Raw genomic sequence first — 21,473 nt, 5'->3', positions numbered from 1 at the left:
CGACCTGTATGGCTGCAGACAAATGATAACAATCCCGTTTCTTCACTGTAAGTCACAAAAACACACCATTAATCACTTTTACACTCATTTTTTAGCTCACTCTAGTTTGGCAGATCACATAAAAGAAACGATAAAAAGTCACTCGCATAAACTGCTAACTTTCAAACATTTGAATAATATTTTTTTTGGGGGGGGGGGGGATAAATGGTCACCGCAGAGTAAACTGAAATTAGACTTTTATTCCTCTTTCTTCTTTACCCTTTTTTCAACTCTTTGTGCTCCTTCTCGTGCAGCGAGGCACGGACGCGATTGTGCACGTAGAACGCGGTCAGAGCGCTGCAGCACGCCGTGAAGATGAAGAGCGCCACGGCGTCGTGGGCCAGATCGCCGTGAAGGCGCTCGTAGAAGGAGCGGCGCTCCGTGAAGTCTGTCTTCAGCGCTTCGATCTGCATCAGGGTGCACACCACCACGAATATGTGGAAGATCTGGTGGCCCTGGCCGATGAAGTCACACTTCCCGGGGAACAAACTCTCCGGGTGAGGGCAGCAGAAGAAATAGGCGCTGATTAGGAAAAAGAGCACGTGGTAGAAATGGTACGCCACGACTGGGTCGGAGCAGCCCTCCTGGTAGCATCTGTAGATGCGGTGAACCACAGGGCTTATGTCTAAACAGTAAGCCAAGGCTGAGGGCACCACTTGGCAGAGCTTGCGGGATAACTTTGGCAGCTCGGGGCCCGCGTATTTGCCGTAGCAACAGCCGAAGCACGTAAGCCACGCCAAGAACGCCGCAGCGGGCAAAAAGAGCCCCTGCACTCGAGTGTGCCACTCCTTCTCTATGGCGTAGTAGTAGTGCGCCAGGGCGCTGCCGTACTGGTAGACGGCGACCCCCACGTAGTCGAGGAAGTAGAAGCTGTAGTAGGAGAGCTCGGACCTGGCGGAGAGGAGATGAGCGAGGGCGCTGAAGGAGAGGTAGGTGAAGGCTGCCAGGAGGACAATGAAGAGGGGCTGGGCGTGAGGGTCCCGCAAGAAATCCACCGTCTGCGAGATCTCCTGCCACTTCACCAAGATGATGAAGGCGGCCAGCAGGTGGGTCCACACGTTGAGGGTCTCGTTGTGCCTTTGGAAGAGCGTGAGGAAGTAGTAGCGCCAGCTTTGGTCCGGCTGCCTGTAGCCGGTGAGGATGTGCCGCTCGCGGAACACCCAGGGAACGTCGGACACCTTGACGGTGCAAGGCAGCGTGGGGAAGGCCGACTCCAGCAGCTGAGGGATCTGACGCAGCTGCTGCGCGTTGATGAACAGGCGGCCGATCTGCTCCATCACCACCGTCGCCATGGCAAACTGGAGGCCAGAGAGGGGAGTCACAGTCGGTTAGTCAATATCTGTCTGACTATAACCTACGGTCGTCTCCAGGTCCGCTTGTGTGCAGACGCACCCTGCATTACTACTGATAATCTGATTATTATACTATGTATTAGTAGTTTGGTTATTTAACACAATAAAATAATTATGGAATACTTTTCTCAATTATGAAGAAAACTGTTGTACAGTTGTTCAAGCAAAGCAAACGCATTTTTTCTATGTTCTTACATTTTCTGGACCAAGCATTAAGATAGCTGAAAACATCTGGTCCAACAATAAAATAGGTAACCGATGGTGCGCTTGATGACATTTTCATTAACATTTGTCCATGAAGGTGTAATAATTGATTTTCATTGAGTTATCATGGGACCAAACCGTTACCATAACACAGAGCAATATCAACACCCATCGGCAGCCATGTATCTGGCCTATTTTTAGCTCTGTTTTGTTCCCCACCGACTCCTCTGAAAAGGATCTGTCTCTTTACCTCCAGCGCTCCACTGTGTTCACCAGCTCGCTGCTAAATGTGTCTGTCTGCCGGTGGGTGCCGGGCAGGTGGCGTCCAGCGGTTTATTGGACTCGAGGTTGATGAGAGTGGAGATATGGGCCAGAACACCAAAGCAATAGGCCATCGACTAAAAGGATTCTTGGAGATTAATTGCAGTGCTGTGTGTTTTACACTGACAGCGAGCCCATTCACATTAGTCATGTTGGTCTATTGTACAGAAATATTGATTAGTGTTGTTTTAAGTGTCTTGGGTTTTAATAAAGGAATCAACCTGCTTCTTTTTATGATTCATCATGCATCATGGATATCTTCTCAAACTGTTGAATATGAGTATTATATGTGGCGGCAGTAGTTGTGTCTGTTTTGTTGTTGTTGTTTGTTCAGGCTGACCTTCTGAATTGTGTCTCTGAATGTGTCCCCGAGCTTTTAATCTGTTCTACAACCCGACGCACCGCTTTGAAGGACTGTTGCAACCCACTGGGAGCTCAGGTGCAATAAAGCTTTGACCTCAGCTGCCCTTACACTCATAAAATCTACCAATGAGGCCTTCTTTTTCAATTGTCCGTATGGGTGATTGCAAACGAGGAAAAATCACTTCCTGAAAGGTGGAGGAACTCGACAGAGTCAATAATTCCTGGAGCGTCTATACGAGTAGGTAGCATTTAAAAATAGATCTTGATATAAAAAGAGAGTGTATAGTGATGCTATTAAAAGGAAAGGAAAGAGCGATGGATTAAATAATCTGACAAAAGGCCTCACATTTGCTTCCAAAAGCCCTCAATGTACCATACAGATATGGGACCAGGGCGGAAACCAGTGCCACCACCATTGAGTTGATGTGTGCAGAGCCCAGGCTGTGTGGGATGAACACAGGCCGAGGTTCAGGAGGAAAGGCGTGGAGTGATGAACGGGAAGAGATTACGTAACATAACCCCATCCGACGTCCACACCCTCCGTTTCCAACCAGGGTTGCAAAGCCTTTCAAATATTTATGACTAAAGACAAAAATGCTCGACAATAAGAAAGAAGGATGTTCCCAATTGCATGTTTAAACCCCGGGCCTGTGTGGGCCTGTTGCAGTGAATTCCCTCAAGCGAATATATGCACCTGATATATATATAAATATATATATAAATATATATGTCTGTTCAAATTTAAGATCCAGTGTCCCGAAGAAAATGTCCATTCCCCCGAGCCTGGAGGCTCGCTTCTCTTCCCCATGTGCATCTAAACCCTGCGCCGTGTGGTGTTAGAATTAAGAAGAAACCGCTGCACGTTCATGAGAAAAATGACCGTATTTCCTGGAGTGCCACTTTAGCATTTTACCGGGGGGAAAAAATAAAAATAAAAAACATGCTCGGATTAAAAAATGACGCAAACAGATGGCACGCACGTACCTGTAGACGGTCGAATCAATCCAGAGCCTTGAGCTTAGCGGTCGATGAGCGGTGTAGAGCCGAGTCGAATAGAGATAACATTGTTTGAAGGGGTGAGCAGAAAAGGATGAGCGTGACGGGAGCAGCGCCTGGCGGCTCTCACCGCGCAGCTGCTGGGAGGATACAGGGGCGGCTTTTTGACGAGCGGGTCTTCCGGCCAATCGGCGAGCGCGGTGCCGCTCTGTCTCGCGGCCGCGCGCATCGCTCGACCAATGACCGCTGCCACCTGGCAGACCGGCCCACCCGCCCTCCACTGAAATTCTTCCACTGACATATGAATTCATGAGGCATTTATGTCCTATGAGGACCAGTTTGTTGCTATGTAGTTGACCACAGATTTATTACACGGGTATACCTTTTAATAAGTAATGTTACTAGTTGCTATTCTAAATAAGGAATTATTACTATATAATAATAATCTCATTTTAACTCACGAGGGAACACCGTTATGTAATGAAGGACATATTTGTAATGTAGTGGTATCCCTCGTGGTTGTATAATAATACGCGTTATTATATGAAGTCTATGCACGCGCGTGGTCAGCAGTCATACTGGTGATGACAGCCTGCTCTCTGTAATGCTACACTTCAGGCTGTCTACAGGAGAGGAAGATAGTTAAAAACACTATTACAATGGGAGTTCTGAATTCTATGTATTAATTAAGTAGTGACAATCCTTAACATTCATTTAAATAAAAATCTTTGGGTTTGACACTTTAAAGTATGATATGTACCAGTATGCATTATGCTGAATGGATCGTTCAAAGTGTTACATTACTTATATGATTCTGTTTCAATCACTAACCAAGTAAGATGATTTTCATTTTCTAGTTGAATGTGGATTTTGTGAATTTAATATGGTAAAGTAAATGTACTACATTCCACCATTGCGTGTCTCACCTGCATGTAGTGTGTGTCTATTAGGCTGGCGCACGGTTCAATATATTTAACAAATGTTGAAGGTCAATTCCAGTTAAATATTCCTTTCTCCACAAAATCTTAAGAACTAACTGGGATAAATGAAGTGGGCAGTAACTTAAATGGCCCATACAAATGTACATTCAAATACCATTTAAAAGTTAGATAGTAGACTTACCTCATGCTTGGTATTGTAACAAAGCTAGAATTTGAAGCATGACATTGTGTCCAAATGAAAGTTAAATTGGACATCCCTTCTTTCAGTGTTTTGGGTTTCTAAGTTAACGTCCAAATTGCAGCGATAAGGCAGCTGGATCTCATTTTGTTATCAAAACAAACATTCTCAACGTGTGTGGTCAAATCAGTTTAGAGGCCTGCGACTTTCCCTTGTGAAGCGTTCATAAACAACGTTTCTTTTGTTAGACTCAGAGCTTCTGAAAGATGGGCATTGTTTTCCTGAATCAAACCCTCCTGTAATGTATTTACCCAATAGAGAAGGATTCAGGGTGTGTTTATGATAACGCTGAATATGTTTTGGGTATTCGTTTACTCCAGGATGATCTGGCAACAGAGGCTCAGAGCGCGATTCATTATTTGGAACAGAGCAGATAAAATGTATGCTGATAAAGCATGGGTGAAGCCAGGGAAAGTCATGATCATGAGCAAGATCCCGAACATCCAGCACAGGCTAAGAAAGACATCTTGGAGTGGAGCCAGCCATTGTGCCCTGTGTTGTCGGTCAAGGAGCACGGCATTATGGGACGAGCAGCTTCCTGGGTCGACGGGTCCATCAGTTTCTTCCCAACACATGACAAAGATGGGATTGTGCAGCACTGTGTGTGTGTGTGTGTGTGTGTATGCGTGTGTGTGTGTGCGTGTGTGTGTGTGTGCATGCATGTGTGTACGTGCGTGTGTGTGTGTGTGTGAGTGTGTGTGTGAGTGTGTGCGTGCGTGCCTACAAATTAAATTGCTAATTAAATTGCATAGCAGACCCGTTACATGACTCTTTTACTACCTCCCCTGTTCCGGTGTGACGTTCCTATCGGACTACGGCAGGCAACCACACAAAGCCCTTTAATTTACCACAATCTGTATGCAGGGCAGTCGAAAATAACAGAGGTAACAAGGAGAATAACCTTCCTCACGCATCCAGTCAACCGCTCTATGCAGTGTTCAGACTATGGGTCGAAAACTATCATGATGTAACACATTGTTGTCACCAGGACGGTGGCCTTTTAAAGTTAAGGTAGATGTGGGAAGGCAGGTAACAGGCAGCCTACCATTAGGACCAAGGCAAAGGGGCAGAGCCTATAAAAAGGGGTGGAAAGCTCACCTGTGCCTTTCTTCCTGGTTACTCAGACAGACCTGAGGTCAGCCTTTGTTGGGGGACTGATTGGACATTAGAGGAGCCAACCACTGTTTTTCCCAGACCTAATTACATTTTACCTTTTTTTAAATAGTAAATTGCATGGGCAATTGAATCAGGCTTCTTTTGTGTCTCAGCCTGTGAATAGCTATGAATCATTTTGGGATGGCATACACTAAAGGAGGTTGCTTTTCAAAAGCAGACTCTCAAATCATGATTGGAGCTTGGTTAACTTCATCGCTGGCAAAACTCAGAAGGATTATTTTCTCTGACAAAGACCACGTTTCCTATGAATGCAAATTAGTTTATGAGAATAACTATTAAATGTGAGAGCAGAGAAAAAATAATTAATTTAAGAGAGACTTAATTGATATTGAACTAGTACATTTATTAGATTTGTGCACAATAAAATTAGAACTGTGGAGAGTCTTTGACTATTAGGCCTCGTCGTGACATAGTCATATTTAGGGGTGGGCTGGTGATGCCGAATATCCCCCCGCAGTCTAGACACTGGTGGTGGTGAGTTGGCTGACGGGTGAAGGGATGTGGAGCAGGACGCCTGCTGAGCTCAGCAGAAGGAACCCCGACCGCTGGATGTGATGAAGATCTGTTCGTACTGAAATGACCAAACCTGCAGCAGAGAGGAGAGCAGCTCGTAACAGGGAGCAGAAGCTGCAGAAGCGAGGGACTGAAACGTCATTTTATTGTTCAATAATGTTATTCAATTTGCAGCAAAACAGCTGTGATAAAATATATACTATAATGGGCGACTGTGGGTCAGTGGTCAGGAGGTCCATCTTTCAATTAGAGCATTGGTGGTTCAATCCTCTAGTCCTAGTCGATGTGTCCTTGAGCAAGACACTTAACCCTGAATTGCTCCCCGTAGCTGTGTATGAGTCGCTTTGGATAAAAGCGTCATCTAAATTAAATGTAATGTAATGTATAATAATAATAATAATAATAATAATAATAATAAGTAAATTAAATAAATTTTATTTTGTACACCCCAAAATCTATTTATTTTTTTTACAAGCTGTACACATACGACATCCGCTGTCCCGGGACCTCACATCAGTTCAGGAAAAACTCCCCCCAAAAAAACTTTTAACAGGGAGAAAAAAATGAGGAAACCTTCGGGAGAGCAACAGAAGAGGATCCCTCTCCCCTGATGGACAGAAGTGCAATATTTTCATGTGTACAGAATGAACAACATAGCAGTCACAACGCATTCAATGCGTATGACAGAACGTTTTATCATGTATAGTAGTAGGCACGATGAAAAAGTTACAACTACCAAAAAAAACAGCAAGTGGATATAGTCGAATAATAATGATAATAAAAGCAGTAATGGTATATTGGCAATGCTAATTGCAATGCAATTTATAATAATAATAATAATAATAATGATAATAGCAGAAGGTGTCGGGCAGGACCACTTGTCCAGACAAAACCAAGAGCCATGTAAACCTGTGAGGAGAGAAAGACTCCGGAAAAGGAGTAAAGTTAGTAAAATGAAGCACATCACCATATGTTGACTCAATTTCTTCTAAAAAAGGCAGTGAACCGGAGGTGCTGTAAACTCCTGGACCTGATGTGATTGATACATTTCAGGACAACAGACTTGATGTTCATATTTCAAGCGTTCACTGCACTGTTGGTGTCTAATGCAGTGAAGAACCACCTCTGGATCTGCTGCTACTGCTGCAGTAACGGGGTCTTGTTCAGCATGTCTACTGCCCCGCCCCCCGCCATTTTGGTAAAAACACTCTCGAGCACCTTTTACCCGACTTGCGATGAGCTCACTGACATCGAGGCCTCGCTGTGCTGGAGAGACCCTCCCACTGTGAGACTGTCACGCGTTCATATAACAGGCAAGTAATATTTATAGCAAACTCCACAAAAAAATAGTGTAATGTCCATCTATCTAAAAAGATAAGTGGGCTTTCCTTTTTCGTTTGGAAAGAGACATCTTTTGTTTGCTCTCTTCTTATCCAAAACTGCCTGGTCATGTGCGTCACCTTTGACCTTTGCCATTATTTTGCCAACATTTTAAGAGAATTGTATATAAACCCTCCTGTTATGTTTGTTTCTTAGGTACAGCAATGATGTTTAATCATCCCCAAAAAATTATTCCTAAATTATATTTCTTCACACATTAATTGTGTGACAAAGTATCAGATCGCCAAAAAGCTTTAAAAAACCTTCTCCACCAGTGACAGGTATTGTGATATGTGCTTCTCAAAAGAGCAACGTTTCTATTGGTGTCTGTGGTTGGCATTAAGCCCAATAAGAAGTATTTCTCTTAATTTCTTATTGAGGAAATGAATTGATCCTGCAACTGTGTGTCATTTACTATATATGTCCATAGCGTTTTAAATTGCATTGATCAATTACTAGAACCTTTCAGACAACAGACTGAATCATCACTGAGCGAACACGCACACACACACACACGCACAGACGCACCCACACACACACACGCACACACACACACAACTGCTTTGAGCTCGACATTAAATAAATGCCACTTGGCACCGACTGACATTTCCAACATGGCCGACAGCCTCGACACTGACTGCAACTGTGCAAGATGCAAGCAAGTGTAAACAAACCCGTAAGACAAGGATTCTGAATATGGCAAAAATGCGGCGGCTCATGTGGCACGCAGGTGACACATGTATGTGGCCTCTGTTACAATGAACTGCTTTAGCGAACATTAAAACAGTAGCCCTCCCCCATTCCCCTCCCAAAAAAACAACTCAAAATAATAGTGTAATCAACACGTGCAATTGATTAGTGTAGATAGCCTTGATAGAGCCCTTGAATGTGTCCCGCCATCTTGTCAGGGCATTCAAGTCCCTCCAAAGCCATGTTCACTGCAAGAACATGTGACAGTCATTTAGCCGCTTATGCATGATGACATCATTGCTTACAAGTGAGAGACACACTTTTAAGAGCAAGTAGATTGATGGATACACGCTGATTAAACATATGCATCCATAAATCACATATTATTATCACATACTGTATGACAGTGGTACCCAGCCTCTTGGGCTTGTGACCCTTTAGAGTGAAGCAATGTGTTCTTGTGACCCCTAGTCATTGGTTTCATGCGTGTTGGTTGCGGCCAGGTTAAACTAAAGAGTGATGTCTGGTTTCTTTAAATCCTGTTAAGATTTTTTACTTGATTGAGAAAACAAGAAATATGAAGGTGTTTTGTTGGCTTTGACTACATTGAATATGACGCTGCCAATAGATATATACATACATAGAATATATTATTTTGTAATAATGTAGTATGATTCCCAAACCTCCTGGTCCAAATAAAGGCTTAGCTGAACTGTTTCATTAAAAGGCTGCCTCTGTAAAAAAAAATTCTAAAAAATGTTTGTTGTCATGTAATATCCTTCAGATTTATCTTGGGACCACTCGAGTATAACGGCTTTAAACAATTTCAATATTACCTGACTGCCACTAGGTGTCAGCAGTGTCAACGTATCACTCAGTAAATTATATGTACACAAGACTTGTTTGTTTTCGCCCCTTTCATTTCAGTTGTCAATTTTCATCACAAGTTTTGGAAATATAATTGTTCATCTTCAACCCTCATGAGGCACAAACAGCCCACACACACACACAAAGACAGTGAAAGAAAACAAATTGGGAATATAGTTTAATGGTTGAACCTGGGTATTGTACACTATATTCAAACATGCAAAATGAACAACCGTACAGAAGATAACTATTCATTCATTCGTAACACACAAAGTCTGTTAATGCCTCTTAATGAAAAAATATAGTTTGTACGATAAAATCTAGTCTATTCAGCTGCCAATAAGAAATCTACAAGTGAAGTAAAACCTGACTATTTGCACACCTGATCTAAAATCAACAGCAAAAGCAGAACTAACACAACAAACAACATCGTAGAAGCGGCAGTTTAAAAAAATAACGCTTATCTTTGGAGATGTAAAGACTGTTTTCCAGCTCCTAAACAAATTAATTGTCCACTTCTTTTATTGCCTCCTTGTTCTTCCTCACTTCGTCAAGCTTCTTGTCCTGTTAGTGTTCATAAGCAGAAGCATCATAACACTGTAGTTTATTATTTCAACATAAAGCTTGACATGGGTTGACGTGCCATTAGGAACTCACCTTCTCCTTGAACTTCTCATTGAGGGCTGCCATCCTTGCAGTGCGGTTCTCTTTGTTTGCCTCCATCTTCTGATTGAGTTTCTCTTTTGCCATCTTGCTGAAGTTGCAGTCTTCTTCCAAGGCCTTCTGGATGACCTCCTTCTCGTGCTCTCGTTTCTCCGCTAAGTGTTTCAGCACATCAGCCTCGTGGCTCTGATAAAATGACAAAAGAGAGCTTTTTGCAGGAAGAACCTGAATCCTAAACCAATGTGCGAAGCTTTACAGCTCATATCGTGGTATTCAGTTTTAGTGGTTTGATAATACCTTGCGTCTCTCTTCTGCAGCTTCCAGTTTCCTCTTAATCTCATCCAGTGATGTTGACTTTTTCTTAAGAGGGGACAATGGGCACGGGGAGTCGCTCCTGCCATCTGGGGTTGAGGGTTTCAGGATGACCTCGAATGCATGACCGGAAGCACGCTTGTTTAGCTCCTTCACTTGGATGTCTGCAGAAGTGTGATGAGGTCAGTTTCCCAACATACCAATACTTTATTTCATATTAATAAATAAGCCATTTTTATTTGATGAATGACAAATGACTAATTATGAACTATATCAGCACTTTTCTGATTGTAAATGCAAGACCACTCAACGACACCTACCTCCACAGCTTGCCATTTCAGCAGAAATGTTGCCTCTTTGATACCACTAGAAGAAAAAATGAAACAAAGAGATTATTATTTAGCAAGATATGTCTAATAATACAAGCTGGGTAAGCTTTAAATTCACTTTGGTCAACTGTCTACATATGAAAGAGTGCTACTTTTTGCAGCATGCACGTGTCCTCTCAGCAGGAGCAGCACAGCAGCAACGTTGCTGGAGCTGACAGTTACAGAAGAAAAAAAAGAAATGTACACTTTTATATATCCCTGTGGTAGTTATTAAAGAGAAGTGGGCTGCAGTAAAGCGCCCGGGAATTGTGGGGGGTTCAGTGTCTTGCTCAAGGACATGCAACTATGGGGAGAGTTTATGTGTTGATAGAAAAGCATGGTCAAGTTTCCCTCCTGCTTTTGCTTCTAGAATCATAAACCTCATTCCTCCATGTATACACATGCTGTTACATTTGATGCAATTGGTAATCTTCTGAGCATAATCCATACACAGCAGTTAGTGCTGCATAGCTGCACATTATATATTATTGTGCATAATATGTCAGGTTACCGGTGACTACATGACATGACTTGTCAGGCAGAACAAGTTCTCCTCCTCACTGATGCCTAAAGTCAAAGAACAATATGAGCGTGTGACGGTCTCACAGTGGGAGGGTCTCTCGAGCACGGTGAGGCCACGATGTCAGTGAACTCATCACGAGTCGGGTAAAAGGTGCTCGAGAGTGTTTTTTACCAAAATGGCGGGGGGCGGGGCAGTAGACATGCTGAACAAGCACACACACACTTGAAATACTCAGGAGCACAGTCACTTTGGAAAAGAACATGAAATGTGAGAACGGTGATGAAGAGCAAGACAAAATAAATACCTGACTACACCACTACAGGTAGCTGAGTTAACTAACTAGTTAGTTAGTTAGTTAAACTTATCGTTATTGCGTTGTTACACAATGTCATTGTCGACTCAAAAACACTACCAACCTACGGCCAAAGTGAGTCATAGTGTGTATTAAGATGTGTGTGAATAAATGAACGTTGTGGAACCAGCCTGAATGCATTTTTAAAGCTTTTTTTTTCTCGACGTGCACAACAATGAAGTCCACTAATTAACGTGACTGCAAATTACTTCGGCGTTGCTGAACAAACACAAAACAAGTGACCACGTTGACCTTTAACTCCATCGAGACTTGGTTTAAATGGTCTGAAAGCCCGGCTAAACATTAGCATAAAGGCTTTGTTCTCACCGTCAAGTGTCTCGGCTTGAAGAGCTGCTTCTTCTTCTTCTTCTTCTTCTTCTTCTTCTCCTCTGCTCAGAACCGCCAACATCTGCACCTTCTTCGCGCAAAAACCTCTTCACCCCAACCGTCCCCAGAGCTCTTTGCGTTCATTGGTCCAGACCCACCAATCAGAGGGGGCGTTGTAACTGCAGCGCCAGGAGCGCGAGGCCGAAATAACAGACACACAAAGCTGGCACGTCCTCGTAGCTTTGAGAGCAAAACACGCCTGCGCGTACCCAACGCTATGTCACGTGCATGGCAGCCACATATGTAGATATGCAATTCAGTCAATGTTACATTGAAAGTAAACTGGCAGGTATTATGATATATTATTTATTATTAAAAAAACTACATTTAAGTTTGAAAGCAGCACACAGTGTAATCAAACTGTATGATTACACCTCAGTCAAATAATGTTAGGTCAGAAATGTTGTTCTGTGCGTGTAAGGTGTTATGTTGATGTGTATAACAGGGCTCAGAAGCCCAGAGTTCAGGACATAAATGTGGCATTCTGGGTAAGGTCCATTATGGATGCAGAGCAAAGACCATGGATGTACATATCCGTGGGAAAGACATACAGCCCCCATATTAACCTCGCCGCATGTGGTCCAACAGGCGCACCCACAAGGTAATTGTCATTCATTTTAGTTTATGTTTGTGTATATTGTTGATGTGCCTTTACCTGTATGTGATATACGTTCTTAGACATTTTTATTTGATTTCTTCACATTTCTGTTGTAATAATTTTAATCAGAGAAACAAAATGATTAAAGAGAACGTTTGGCTTTCAGTGTAACCTGTGGTGTGAAATGCCAATAGCTTGTAAATTTGACATTTTCAAGTGTGTGCAACAGGACAGACTGTTGACAGTAACACTATTTCTACATGGACTTTACACTGGAACTGCAACAGTGTGTCTCTAATACTGGGCCTATTCATAATAAAGTAAAAGTAAAGCTAACATTAAGTGTGTCAGTGAATCAGAGCTCTCTCTCTCCACCCTAATGTTACATTCTCGTATACAGTACAGCATTGCTCCATCGTGTAGGAATACACAAACTACTGATGAGGGTGGGAAAACACATAAAGGACCCAGAAGCATTGTTATTACACATAATAAGGGCATAGTGAACGTGTTTCAGCTATAGCCTACTGACTGCACTGATGGTTTTTAGGCTGCATCTTTAGAAAAGGATGTAGTCTGTAATGATGTGACATCCTACATCAGCACATGTGCGTGCAGACTAAAACTTGCCGCACAAAAAATCCTGCTTAACAACTAAACTCAGGCAGCTTCAGGCCAAGAAGGACGCCTGCAGAACTGGGGACTGAATCCTGTACAACCAGACCAGAAACACGCTGACAAAAGAGATCAGAGTAGTGATGAAGCAAGACTGAAAAGCTGAAAGATGTTCAGGCAACGACCCAATGCCATGACTATCAACTGGCAGATGACCTGAATGTGTTTTACTGCAGGTTTAAAAAGCCCAAATTCATATCCCTAACCCGTCCTGACATCACCCAACCTGGATGAATGGCTGGCACTGCCCCATTTAACATAGTGAACAACACTGTCTGCTGTCCACCATCACCATCACCGCGGAGCCACACCGGGCGCCAAACATAGCCACCATCAGGAAAAAAGGCCCATCGGAGGATGTACTTCCTGTTCAGGAAGGTTCCAACACAATAAACTGATACAGTAATCTTTTTTCCTTTGAATGTTCTTTTAAAAGTGCCCTCGATGGACTGGCGGCCTGTCCAGGGTGTCCCCTGCCTTCGCCCTATGTCAGCTGGGATAGGCTCCAGTGCCCCCGCGACCCTAATGAGGATAAGCGGTATTGAAAATGGATGGATGGATGGATGTTCTTTTAAAAGGAAAACTACGAGAATGTCCTTGGAGTGAGTGATGAAAGAGAGAAAGAGTGATGATGAAAGTAAAGTTTGAATCCTGGTAGCTTCGTTGCACAAACAGTAGCTGCTAAGGGAGCCCCGCCAGTGTCAGAACAAAGAGGTGATTATACAAGACTCAAGGGTGAGTGGCTTACACGCCCAATGTATGACAGAGGTTGGTTACACATGGGCTTAATTTTCAGCTTGAAAAGTACCTCACCACATACATGCAAGAAAACTATAGACTCATTTTGATTCCTGGGTGGAAATTAGCTCCCCGAAGGCAGCTAATAGCTCCATGTTTAACGAGAGAAAACCTCTGCAAAAAGGCTGCCTCATCGCAACTTTTAATTAGCAATATATTTTACTCGAAAACAAACAGTTGTGATGTAAAAACAGCAGTATGTTCGTAAAGGATCCCTTATATAATGACACTGAGGTTTCTGTCTTCTTTATCAGTGGACATGCGATACAATTACACTATTTATTTGTTCATGTTTTCATTGTACTGCTGACAAAGGAGGATTCATCAGCATCTACATGCTCAATTACCAATCAGGAACGTTTTAATTGCAGCCAGTGTTAAGGAACTTATGTCACTCTTGAAACTTCAAAGCCCACAAATGAGTTGTATACCTCCTTAAATCTGCACTAATTTTCTCGTTATCCTCAAGGAATCTTGGTGTTTGACTAATCAGCAATATAGTTCAGTAATATTACAAATTAATCCCAGAGTTCTTGTCAGTATCAGGAGATACAGCTATCATTGACTCACTTGTGGTCTATGCTTTATTGTCTATCTCTGATCTTAGTGCAGATACTATCAACAGCCTGCAAGGACCTTAATACACACACCTTCCCCGGTATACAGGCATTAATCTTAATATAGATTTCCACAAAAAATGTATTGGATATATTCATTGACAGACATTCTTGAAATATTAATCTCAGTCCTGCAATGAGCCCCCCTGTTGCCATTCATCATACACCAATAGATAGTTAAGAATGGCACAGATGGGTTGCTGCTGCACCAGATCTTACTCTGATTTAATTGCTTTATATCCAACAATCAGTTGCTCTGTAGAATCATCATACCATCTTGTGGTGAGAATAAGACATGAACAGTTTTATAGTGTTTGACGATTAAATTTGACTGCCGTTGTTGAAGTAGCACAAGGTCCACTCTCATTTTATGTTACACATATTTTGCTGTTGGCTTTAGTCATAAGCTACATATGTTTTAGTTTTTTTAAGACATATGAACTGGTAGGACAAACATACTTTCATGTAGGCAGATGACTTTGGGGGAAGTAAAGAAAATTACAAGTTTTGATATACTTCCCATTTCAAGAAGCATTCATCTGTGTCTAATAGCCCCACAATGAGAAACGTGCAGTGTGGACCACAGCATCGATGCAAGATTTGGGATATGTGCAAAGCAATAGGATTCATATTGTACATTGTACATTACATGTATTAAACATGAACAACAAAGTCCACTCATGTTAATCAAATTCATGCATTGTTGCATGGTCACTGTGTGTTTTATTCCTTATGGGTTTATTTCAATAAAATGTATACATCCCCCCTTTTGAAATAGTACTCCTACCTAATAGAAAATAAATCAAGATTGTGGCACTAGCATATTTCTTGTTCCAGATAAGATATTACAGGGTCTATTAGAAATGCCATCACTGTTTGCTCCTCGCTGTGCCGGTGCACTACCAACAGCAGGGGCTTTGGAGAGGCTTCTGTCCACCCCTGACAGGCTCTCTCAATACATGCATGTATTTAAACAGACCTCAGCTCCTGGGATGCTAAGTCAGAGAACAGATTGTTGGTTTCAAAGTTGGTTCCTGTTATTATCATTGTGCTCTGCAGACACGTACACTTGTTGGGGATTGGTGGAAATAAACTGCGCCACAACATATACAACACGTGAAGAACCCACAAATGTGTTAACATTTCTTTAAAATGCAGCATCATCTCATACTAAGACAATCCTACTCACATCTCTTTGTGGGCCGAGCATACGACAGTGAGGTGTTTTATATTGAAGGGATTTTAATCGTGAATACCTTTATTTTGAAAAACCTTTGACTAACTTCCGACTCTTTGTGTACATTGACCTGTCAGCGAACGGCTACGAGACACTAACGTTAATTTCATCCGTTTCAAGTCAAATGGGGGCTTGTCTGGCATTGTGCTCTTTAGCCAGCTGCGTAAGTATCTAATCACAATACTAATATGAATGTTATTTCCCGTACTAACGGAAGGCTGTGACGTCAGCTAGCTCGTCGTGTTAAAGTTACGTGAGCTAACGCTAACCTAAGGTGGCCGTTAGCTAAAGAATTAGCCTTACTTTAAGCGCTACGTCGGTGAATGTATTGACTTTACGTCAAATATTAGCCGAACGGGACCCATTAAACATATAAGGGAAGTTGGCTTACTAAGATAATTAATCAGTAGTGGGCGTGCCGGAACGGGCCATTTAACCTAACGTTAGAAACATGTCTAACCTAACTAACGTTAGCTAGCTAACTCACTTAGGTGAGGTAACTAATGAATATATCAGTATCCACTTTCTTGTTAAATAATTTACCAGCCCAGTATTTCTAAAGGAAAAATATATATTCATACTAAAGCAGTTGCCCAGAATTATTTGACTTGCTTTGTAATAGCCTTTCCTGCCCGCAGCTTTAACCTAACTCTCTCTTCTCTTCTCCCCCCCCCCCCTTTTAACCACCCTCTCCATCATTCACAGGCCTCCTGTCTGTGTGGCTCAGCACCATGCCTGCTGTGTGGCTGCTGCTGCTGCTCCTCCAACAACTCCACCATCACTCGGCTGGTTTTCTCCTTCTTTTTGCTGCTGGGTACCTTGGTGTCCGTCATCATGATCCTTCCTGGAATGGAGACGGAGCTCCGTAAAGTGAGATCACTGTTCCTCCCAATCTGGTTGCATCATGGTTGTATTGCATTCATTTGCTTGATGCTTTTACTGCGGTTTTACATATTCTTTCTAGATAAGATTAATTACACATTGTTGTCTGCTGTTTTTTAGATCCCAGGATTTTGCCAGGGAGGAAGTGCTATACCTGGTTTTGAAAACCAGGTTAACTGTGATGTCATTGTGGGCTACAAGTCTGTGTACCGCATGTGCTTCGCAATGACCTGCTTCTTCTTTCTCTTCGCCGCCATCATGATACGTGTCCGTAGCAGCAAAGACCCTCGTGCGCCTATTCAAAATGGGTAAGTGCCTGATTGAATACATGTGTTGAGGGACGTGGAGGGATGTGCTACTTGTGTCCGTCTGCTGTACTGACTGTGGGTTTGTAACTGTTTACCTTACAGGTTCTGGTTCTTTAAATTTCTGATCCTGATTGGGATTACAGTGGGAGCGTTTTTCATCCCTGATGGAACATTTCCTACGGGTACTAACATACTCTGTTGAATTACTATGAACAGTAAAAAATACTGTATATATTTTTTAAAGCAGACACTGACGACTGGAGCAAAGGAGAAATATCTATTTCTGATCATCAGTTTCGGCAAACTGTTTTAGCTGTGCTTCTTTTTCACTTCACAGTGTGGTTTTACTTCGGCGTTGTGGGATCCTTCATCTTCATTCTGATCCAACTTATTCTTCTCATTGATTTTGCCCACTCCTGGAACAAGGCGTGGGTAGAAAATGCTGAAGATGGTGACAACAAATGCTGGTTTGCAGGTACAGCAGTCACTTGAAAGAGGCATTTATTGCCATATTGTGCTACATATTTGCCAACGGATCAATTATACAATTTACATAATATTCGAATAGCATCTGCTCTGCCAGCCAAATCAGTAGCACGTTATTTTGTCTGTGTTAAGCCATATGTGTTAATGCATATCCGTGTCATTTCCAGGCCTGCTCTCTTTCACCTTACTCCACTATGCTCTGGCTTTCACTGCTGTGGTGCTTTTCTACGTTTACTACACACAGCCTGACGACTGCACAGAGCACAAGGTCTTCATCAGCCTCAACCTCATCCTCTGCATCATCATTTCCATCGTCTCCATTCTGCCTAAGATACAGGTACAGTGTGGACCAGTCTAAGACCGTACTGATGCAGATATACTTGGAAACACATTAAGTGTATGTCAATCCTGTTTGTTACAGGAAGCACAGCCACAATCTGGTTTGCTCCAGGCTTCACTTATCTCCCTCTACACCATGTATGTCACTTGGTCCGCAATGACCAACAATCCAAGTGAGTCTCAGCTTGTCTTGTTTCACAGTTGCAGCTCTTTTCTGTAGGTTCTGGTTGTTCAGTTGTAATCATTCTAACTCTTTTCTGTCAATATATCCATTTGCTGATTATCTGCTGCAGCATTTTGATCATGCTGGTAAGATTTTACATGTCAAGCTATAGGAACAAAGAGCTGCTTTTTGCTAATAGTTAGCACACCTTCCTTGTCTCATGCTAGTGGTAGCGGTAGGGTTAGTTGTATCTACAGTAGCGCCTTTGAAAAACATTTACACAAAACATTTGAAATGCATCTAGACAATCCACATATAATTGGACTTCAGTTTTATTTGAAAAAATGCCCGTAATCTTTGTCATTCCAGAGAACTTCCTCCTTCTTGAGTTACTGATGTTGTAACACTGCACACACTGTTGTCTTTGCTAGATATCATAGGCAACAGCTGCTTATTTCCCATTGCAAATATGACCAATTATGTGTTACTGTAACAGGAAAATACAACAGAACAAAAACTGTTCTTTTTGTTTGGGTGTTTCTCTGTTGTGACATGTAAGAAACCACTTTGAAAGCTAGTGTTGATGGAACCCTGTTAGAAGGACAACTGTGTTTTCACATTTATTTTAATGTAAGGGTTAGTTATGTATTCATGAACATGAAAACATGTTTACTTTGTAATTCAAATACACATATTTCCAAATCCATCTCTTATCACCTTCTAATGTTTTTGCAGCATCTTTAGTGTCAACATTTAAGTAAATTGACATGAATACAACATTTGTATTGCCATTACGGTCAATTCAAGATTATTACAAGATAATGTCAAGCGTAAACATGTTTTCCGTATTATGATGTTTTTAATGAGGTTACTTATTAAAGTGTAATAAAATATCTCATGTGTGTTCGCTCTGATCTCTTAGATCGAAATTGTAACCCCAGCCTGTTGAGTATAGTGTCCAATATCAACACCACTGAGCCATCTGGTGACGGCACCCAAGGACAGGTGCAGTGGTGGGACGCTCAGAGCATTGTTGGCCTGCTCATCTTCCTCTTCTGCACTCTCTATGCCAGGTAGGTTTAAAACCATCACAAATTATACAATATGTTCAGTTTCGTATTGTCAATGTTTTTGTAAACCTGTCTCTCTCCGTCTCTTCCCCAGTATCCGTTCGTCCAGTAACACCCAGGTAAACAAGTTGATGCAGACAGAGGAGGGTAGAGGGTCAGGCGGAGAGGGTGTGGTGGGAGAGGACGGCAAACTCAGGGCCATGGACGACGAGGAGGAGAAAGTCTCTTACAGCTACTCTGTTTTCCACTTCCACCTCTGTTTGGCCTCTCTGTACATCATGATGACTCTCACCAACTGGTACCAGTAAGTATCTGTCACCTACAAACTGTTAAACGTGTAACATAAGGCACCCAAAGCACAGACATTCAGCCTTTTTTACATCAGACATTTTTTAAACTGCCAAAACAACTGCATTCCATCAAGTTCAGCTAGTTCCAGGGTCCTGCCACTGCACATGCAAACAAACATATTATTACCCAAACCGACAGCACGATTCTTCAGATATGTAATGCAATATCTCATGCAAGAATGTAAGCATGTGTGATGCTTTTGTGATGCCCAAACATCTTGAAGCCAGAAGCTTTCAGTAGTTGTTGCACAGGCATTGTAGGCCTCCCGTATGTCCACAAGAGGGCACCTCACCGCACCTGAAAGCTATCCATTCCTTGAACAGAGCTTAAATGTAATTTTCTAAAATCAGAAAGCTCATTCCCCCCCCCCCCCCCACAGTGAAAGTTCCAATAATTTCTGTGCCATATAAGAACATTATGATGACACACATTTCCGTGCATGTGTTACGTTAACTTGGTTTGAATTGTCCTTTTGCCTCTGTCCTACCTCAGACCAGAAACCACCACCCAGGCCATGCATAGCAGTATGCCAGCTGTGTGGGTGAAGATGAGCTCCAGCTGGCTGGGTCTTGGACTCTACCTCTGGACCCTCGTCGCCCCTCTCATCTTCCCTAATAGGGATTTCAACTGAGTATGCCTTGTCTTTTAGCTGTATTTGGTTGTTTTGTTTATTTCCCTGTGTATCCAGCTGTGTGAAGGAAAAAGGGAAGGATGTTATTAAGGAAATGTATTTTTTTTTCTTTCTATTAATTGTCTCTGATTTGATTGTCCTTTTGTTGTTTTACTTCTCTGTGTGAATATTTTGTGCAATAATTATTTGAAAATGTAAATGGTTTCATTAGTTGGCCTGATTGATGATGGATTTGCCGACAAGAAGTTATTATTTTTTGCTAATGACTCCCCTTCATAGGCAAATCCCTACTTTCCGCATGATGTAGTCTGAACTCTACAACAAGGCACTTTCTAGATGCCTCTGACTTCTCTGATTGGCCAGGTCTGGAATCCCTGATTAGCTGGACTCTCTTAGTGCTGGAGGCAACGAGGAGAACCCTTCTTCGGAGCCCCAGAGTGAGTTGAGTGTGAGAATTAGATAAGACTAATGTGACACGCCCTACAGATCATAGGGCTTCCCTTTAGCTGCCCGACTGTATGCAAATCCACATCATTACACATCAAGCCAGAGATTCTTAAGAGACCACCAGTCAAATCTCAGCTCTTCCTTGTCCAACGTAGGATATTTTATCTCTGGTGCTACGCCTTTCCATGTCTGGCTGTGTTTGGCCCTGTGTAGCCACAGGCAGCAACCTGTACCAGTATAGTCTGTCTGAAGCAGGGACACATGTATTGATCCATAGCAGTCCACGTCATGCGATGTGCAGCGGTACAGTTCAGGAGGAGGCCTGTGCTCTCTCAAATCCCATTATTTCCAGTATGTTGCAGCAGAGCGTGCTATTGAGATAAGTTGGAACAATTACTTTTGAATCGTTACAAAACAATGATACATTTCAGAAGTTATGAATTGCTGTTAAATGGTACTAACTTTCATGGTCGCTTTCAAAAGGTTTAAATAAGACCAGTATTTATTGTACTTTTAATTTCTTTTTGCTTCAATACTGAGAATGTTATTATTATTTTCAAACATTTCAATGCCCACACATGAATCAGATTTCCTGTCCGGCTGTATAATGAGTATTATAAACAGAGTTTTTCAAAGTGTTGCGAGGAATTTTGAGCTTTTGAGAATTGACGGTTTTAGATCATAACTTTTTAGAACAAAAAAACTGCCGCACACTTGCATTCACAGATATTTAGGAAGGTTTCCGTACACAGTCCTTCATCAGGTTACTTTACAAAACAATGAGAGAGCATGTCTTAAATAAGTTGGTAGACCAATCGGGTCACACTACTAAAATGACATCAGTCAAGAATCATTAACATCAATCAATAAAAAAACATAATTACCAAAACATTGTCATTAAATAGCTCTCAATACATGTGAAGAAGACTGTGCTGGAGTTTTTTGTTCTATATTGTCGACCCTAGGTATTCTCTTACACACCTGTCGACCTGCTAGTGTGAGAACGTTTTCTCTATTTAGATCATAACTTTTACCATTTCAAAAAAACGTGCCTTCAACAATATTAAAACACTAATGCTGACGTGTGTTAATTATGCCTTGCCAGTAAGGCATGGGCTTATGACATGAATTAATATTGTAATTAATGTATACATGCTGTTTTTAATAAAGATAATATAGAAATATA

General features: G+C 42.1%; 3 protein-coding genes across 3 annotated transcripts; 1 reads left to right on the top strand and 2 right to left on the bottom strand.

Moving 5' to 3' along the window:
* Window positions 1–254: 254 nt before the first annotated feature.
* On the bottom strand, window positions 255–3,366 carry paqr7b (progestin and adipoQ receptor family member VII, b). The gene is made up of 2 exons (XM_034554307.1): window positions 3,264–3,366; window positions 255–1,337 (listed from the first exon to the last, which is right to left on the bottom strand). The coding sequence occupies exon 2, from the start codon at window positions 1,329–1,331 to the stop codon at window positions 255–257; it is 1,077 nt and encodes a 358-aa protein (XP_034410198.1). The 5' UTR covers window positions 1,332–1,337; window positions 3,264–3,366.
* Window positions 3,367–9,241: 5,875 nt separating this feature from the next.
* On the bottom strand, window positions 9,242–11,759 carry stmn1b (stathmin 1b). Its single transcript, XM_034554380.1, has 5 exons — window positions 11,626–11,759; window positions 10,376–10,421; window positions 10,041–10,219; window positions 9,738–9,929; window positions 9,242–9,644 (listed from the first exon to the last, which is right to left on the bottom strand). The coding sequence occupies exons 2-5, from the start codon at window positions 10,389–10,391 to the stop codon at window positions 9,585–9,587; spliced, it is 447 nt and encodes a 148-aa protein (XP_034410271.1). The 5' UTR covers window positions 10,392–10,421; window positions 11,626–11,759; the 3' UTR covers window positions 9,242–9,584.
* Window positions 11,760–15,655: 3,896 nt separating this feature from the next.
* On the top strand, window positions 15,656–21,473 carry serinc2l (serine incorporator 2, like). The gene is made up of 10 exons (XM_034554037.1): window positions 15,656–15,773; window positions 16,316–16,480; window positions 16,613–16,800; window positions 16,903–16,982; window positions 17,138–17,275; window positions 17,454–17,623; window positions 17,708–17,798; window positions 18,711–18,861; window positions 18,953–19,162; window positions 19,702–21,473. The coding sequence occupies exons 1-10, from the start codon at window positions 15,735–15,737 to the stop codon at window positions 19,838–19,840; spliced, it is 1,371 nt and encodes a 456-aa protein (XP_034409928.1). The 5' UTR covers window positions 15,656–15,734; the 3' UTR covers window positions 19,841–21,473.

The sequence above is a fragment of the Cyclopterus lumpus genome, chromosome 16 (genome assembly GCF_009769545.1).
Source record: "Cyclopterus lumpus isolate fCycLum1 chromosome 16, fCycLum1.pri, whole genome shotgun sequence".
Lineage (NCBI taxonomy): Eukaryota > Metazoa > Chordata > Actinopteri > Perciformes > Cyclopteridae > Cyclopterus > Cyclopterus lumpus.
The sequence above is the reverse complement of the archived record's forward strand: the minus strand, read 5'-3'. Positions and strand labels throughout refer to the sequence as shown.

Bases quoted from the DNA above. Each gene is read 5' to 3' on its own strand.
- paqr7b (XM_034554307.1), bottom strand. From the start codon at position 1,331: ATGGCGACGGTGGTGATGGAGCAGATCGGCCGCCTGTTCATCAACGCG.
- stmn1b (XM_034554380.1), bottom strand. The intron at 9,930-10,040 runs GTATTATCAAAC...TCATTTTATCAG, and splicing joins CTGCAGAAGAGAGACGCAAG to AGCCACGAGGCTGATGTGCT. The intron at 9,645-9,737 runs GTGAGTTCCTAA...GAACACTAACAG, and splicing joins ATGAGAAGTTCAAGGAGAAG to GACAAGAAGCTTGACGAAGT.
- serinc2l (XM_034554037.1), top strand. From the start codon at position 15,735: ATGGGGGCTTGTCTGGCATTGTGCTCTTTAGCCAGCTGC. The intron at 17,624-17,707 runs GTACAGTGTGGA...TGTTTGTTACAG, and splicing joins CCATTCTGCCTAAGATACAG to GAAGCACAGCCACAATCTGG. The intron at 18,862-18,952 runs GTAGGTTTAAAA...TCTCTTCCCCAG, and splicing joins TTCTGCACTCTCTATGCCAG to TATCCGTTCGTCCAGTAACA.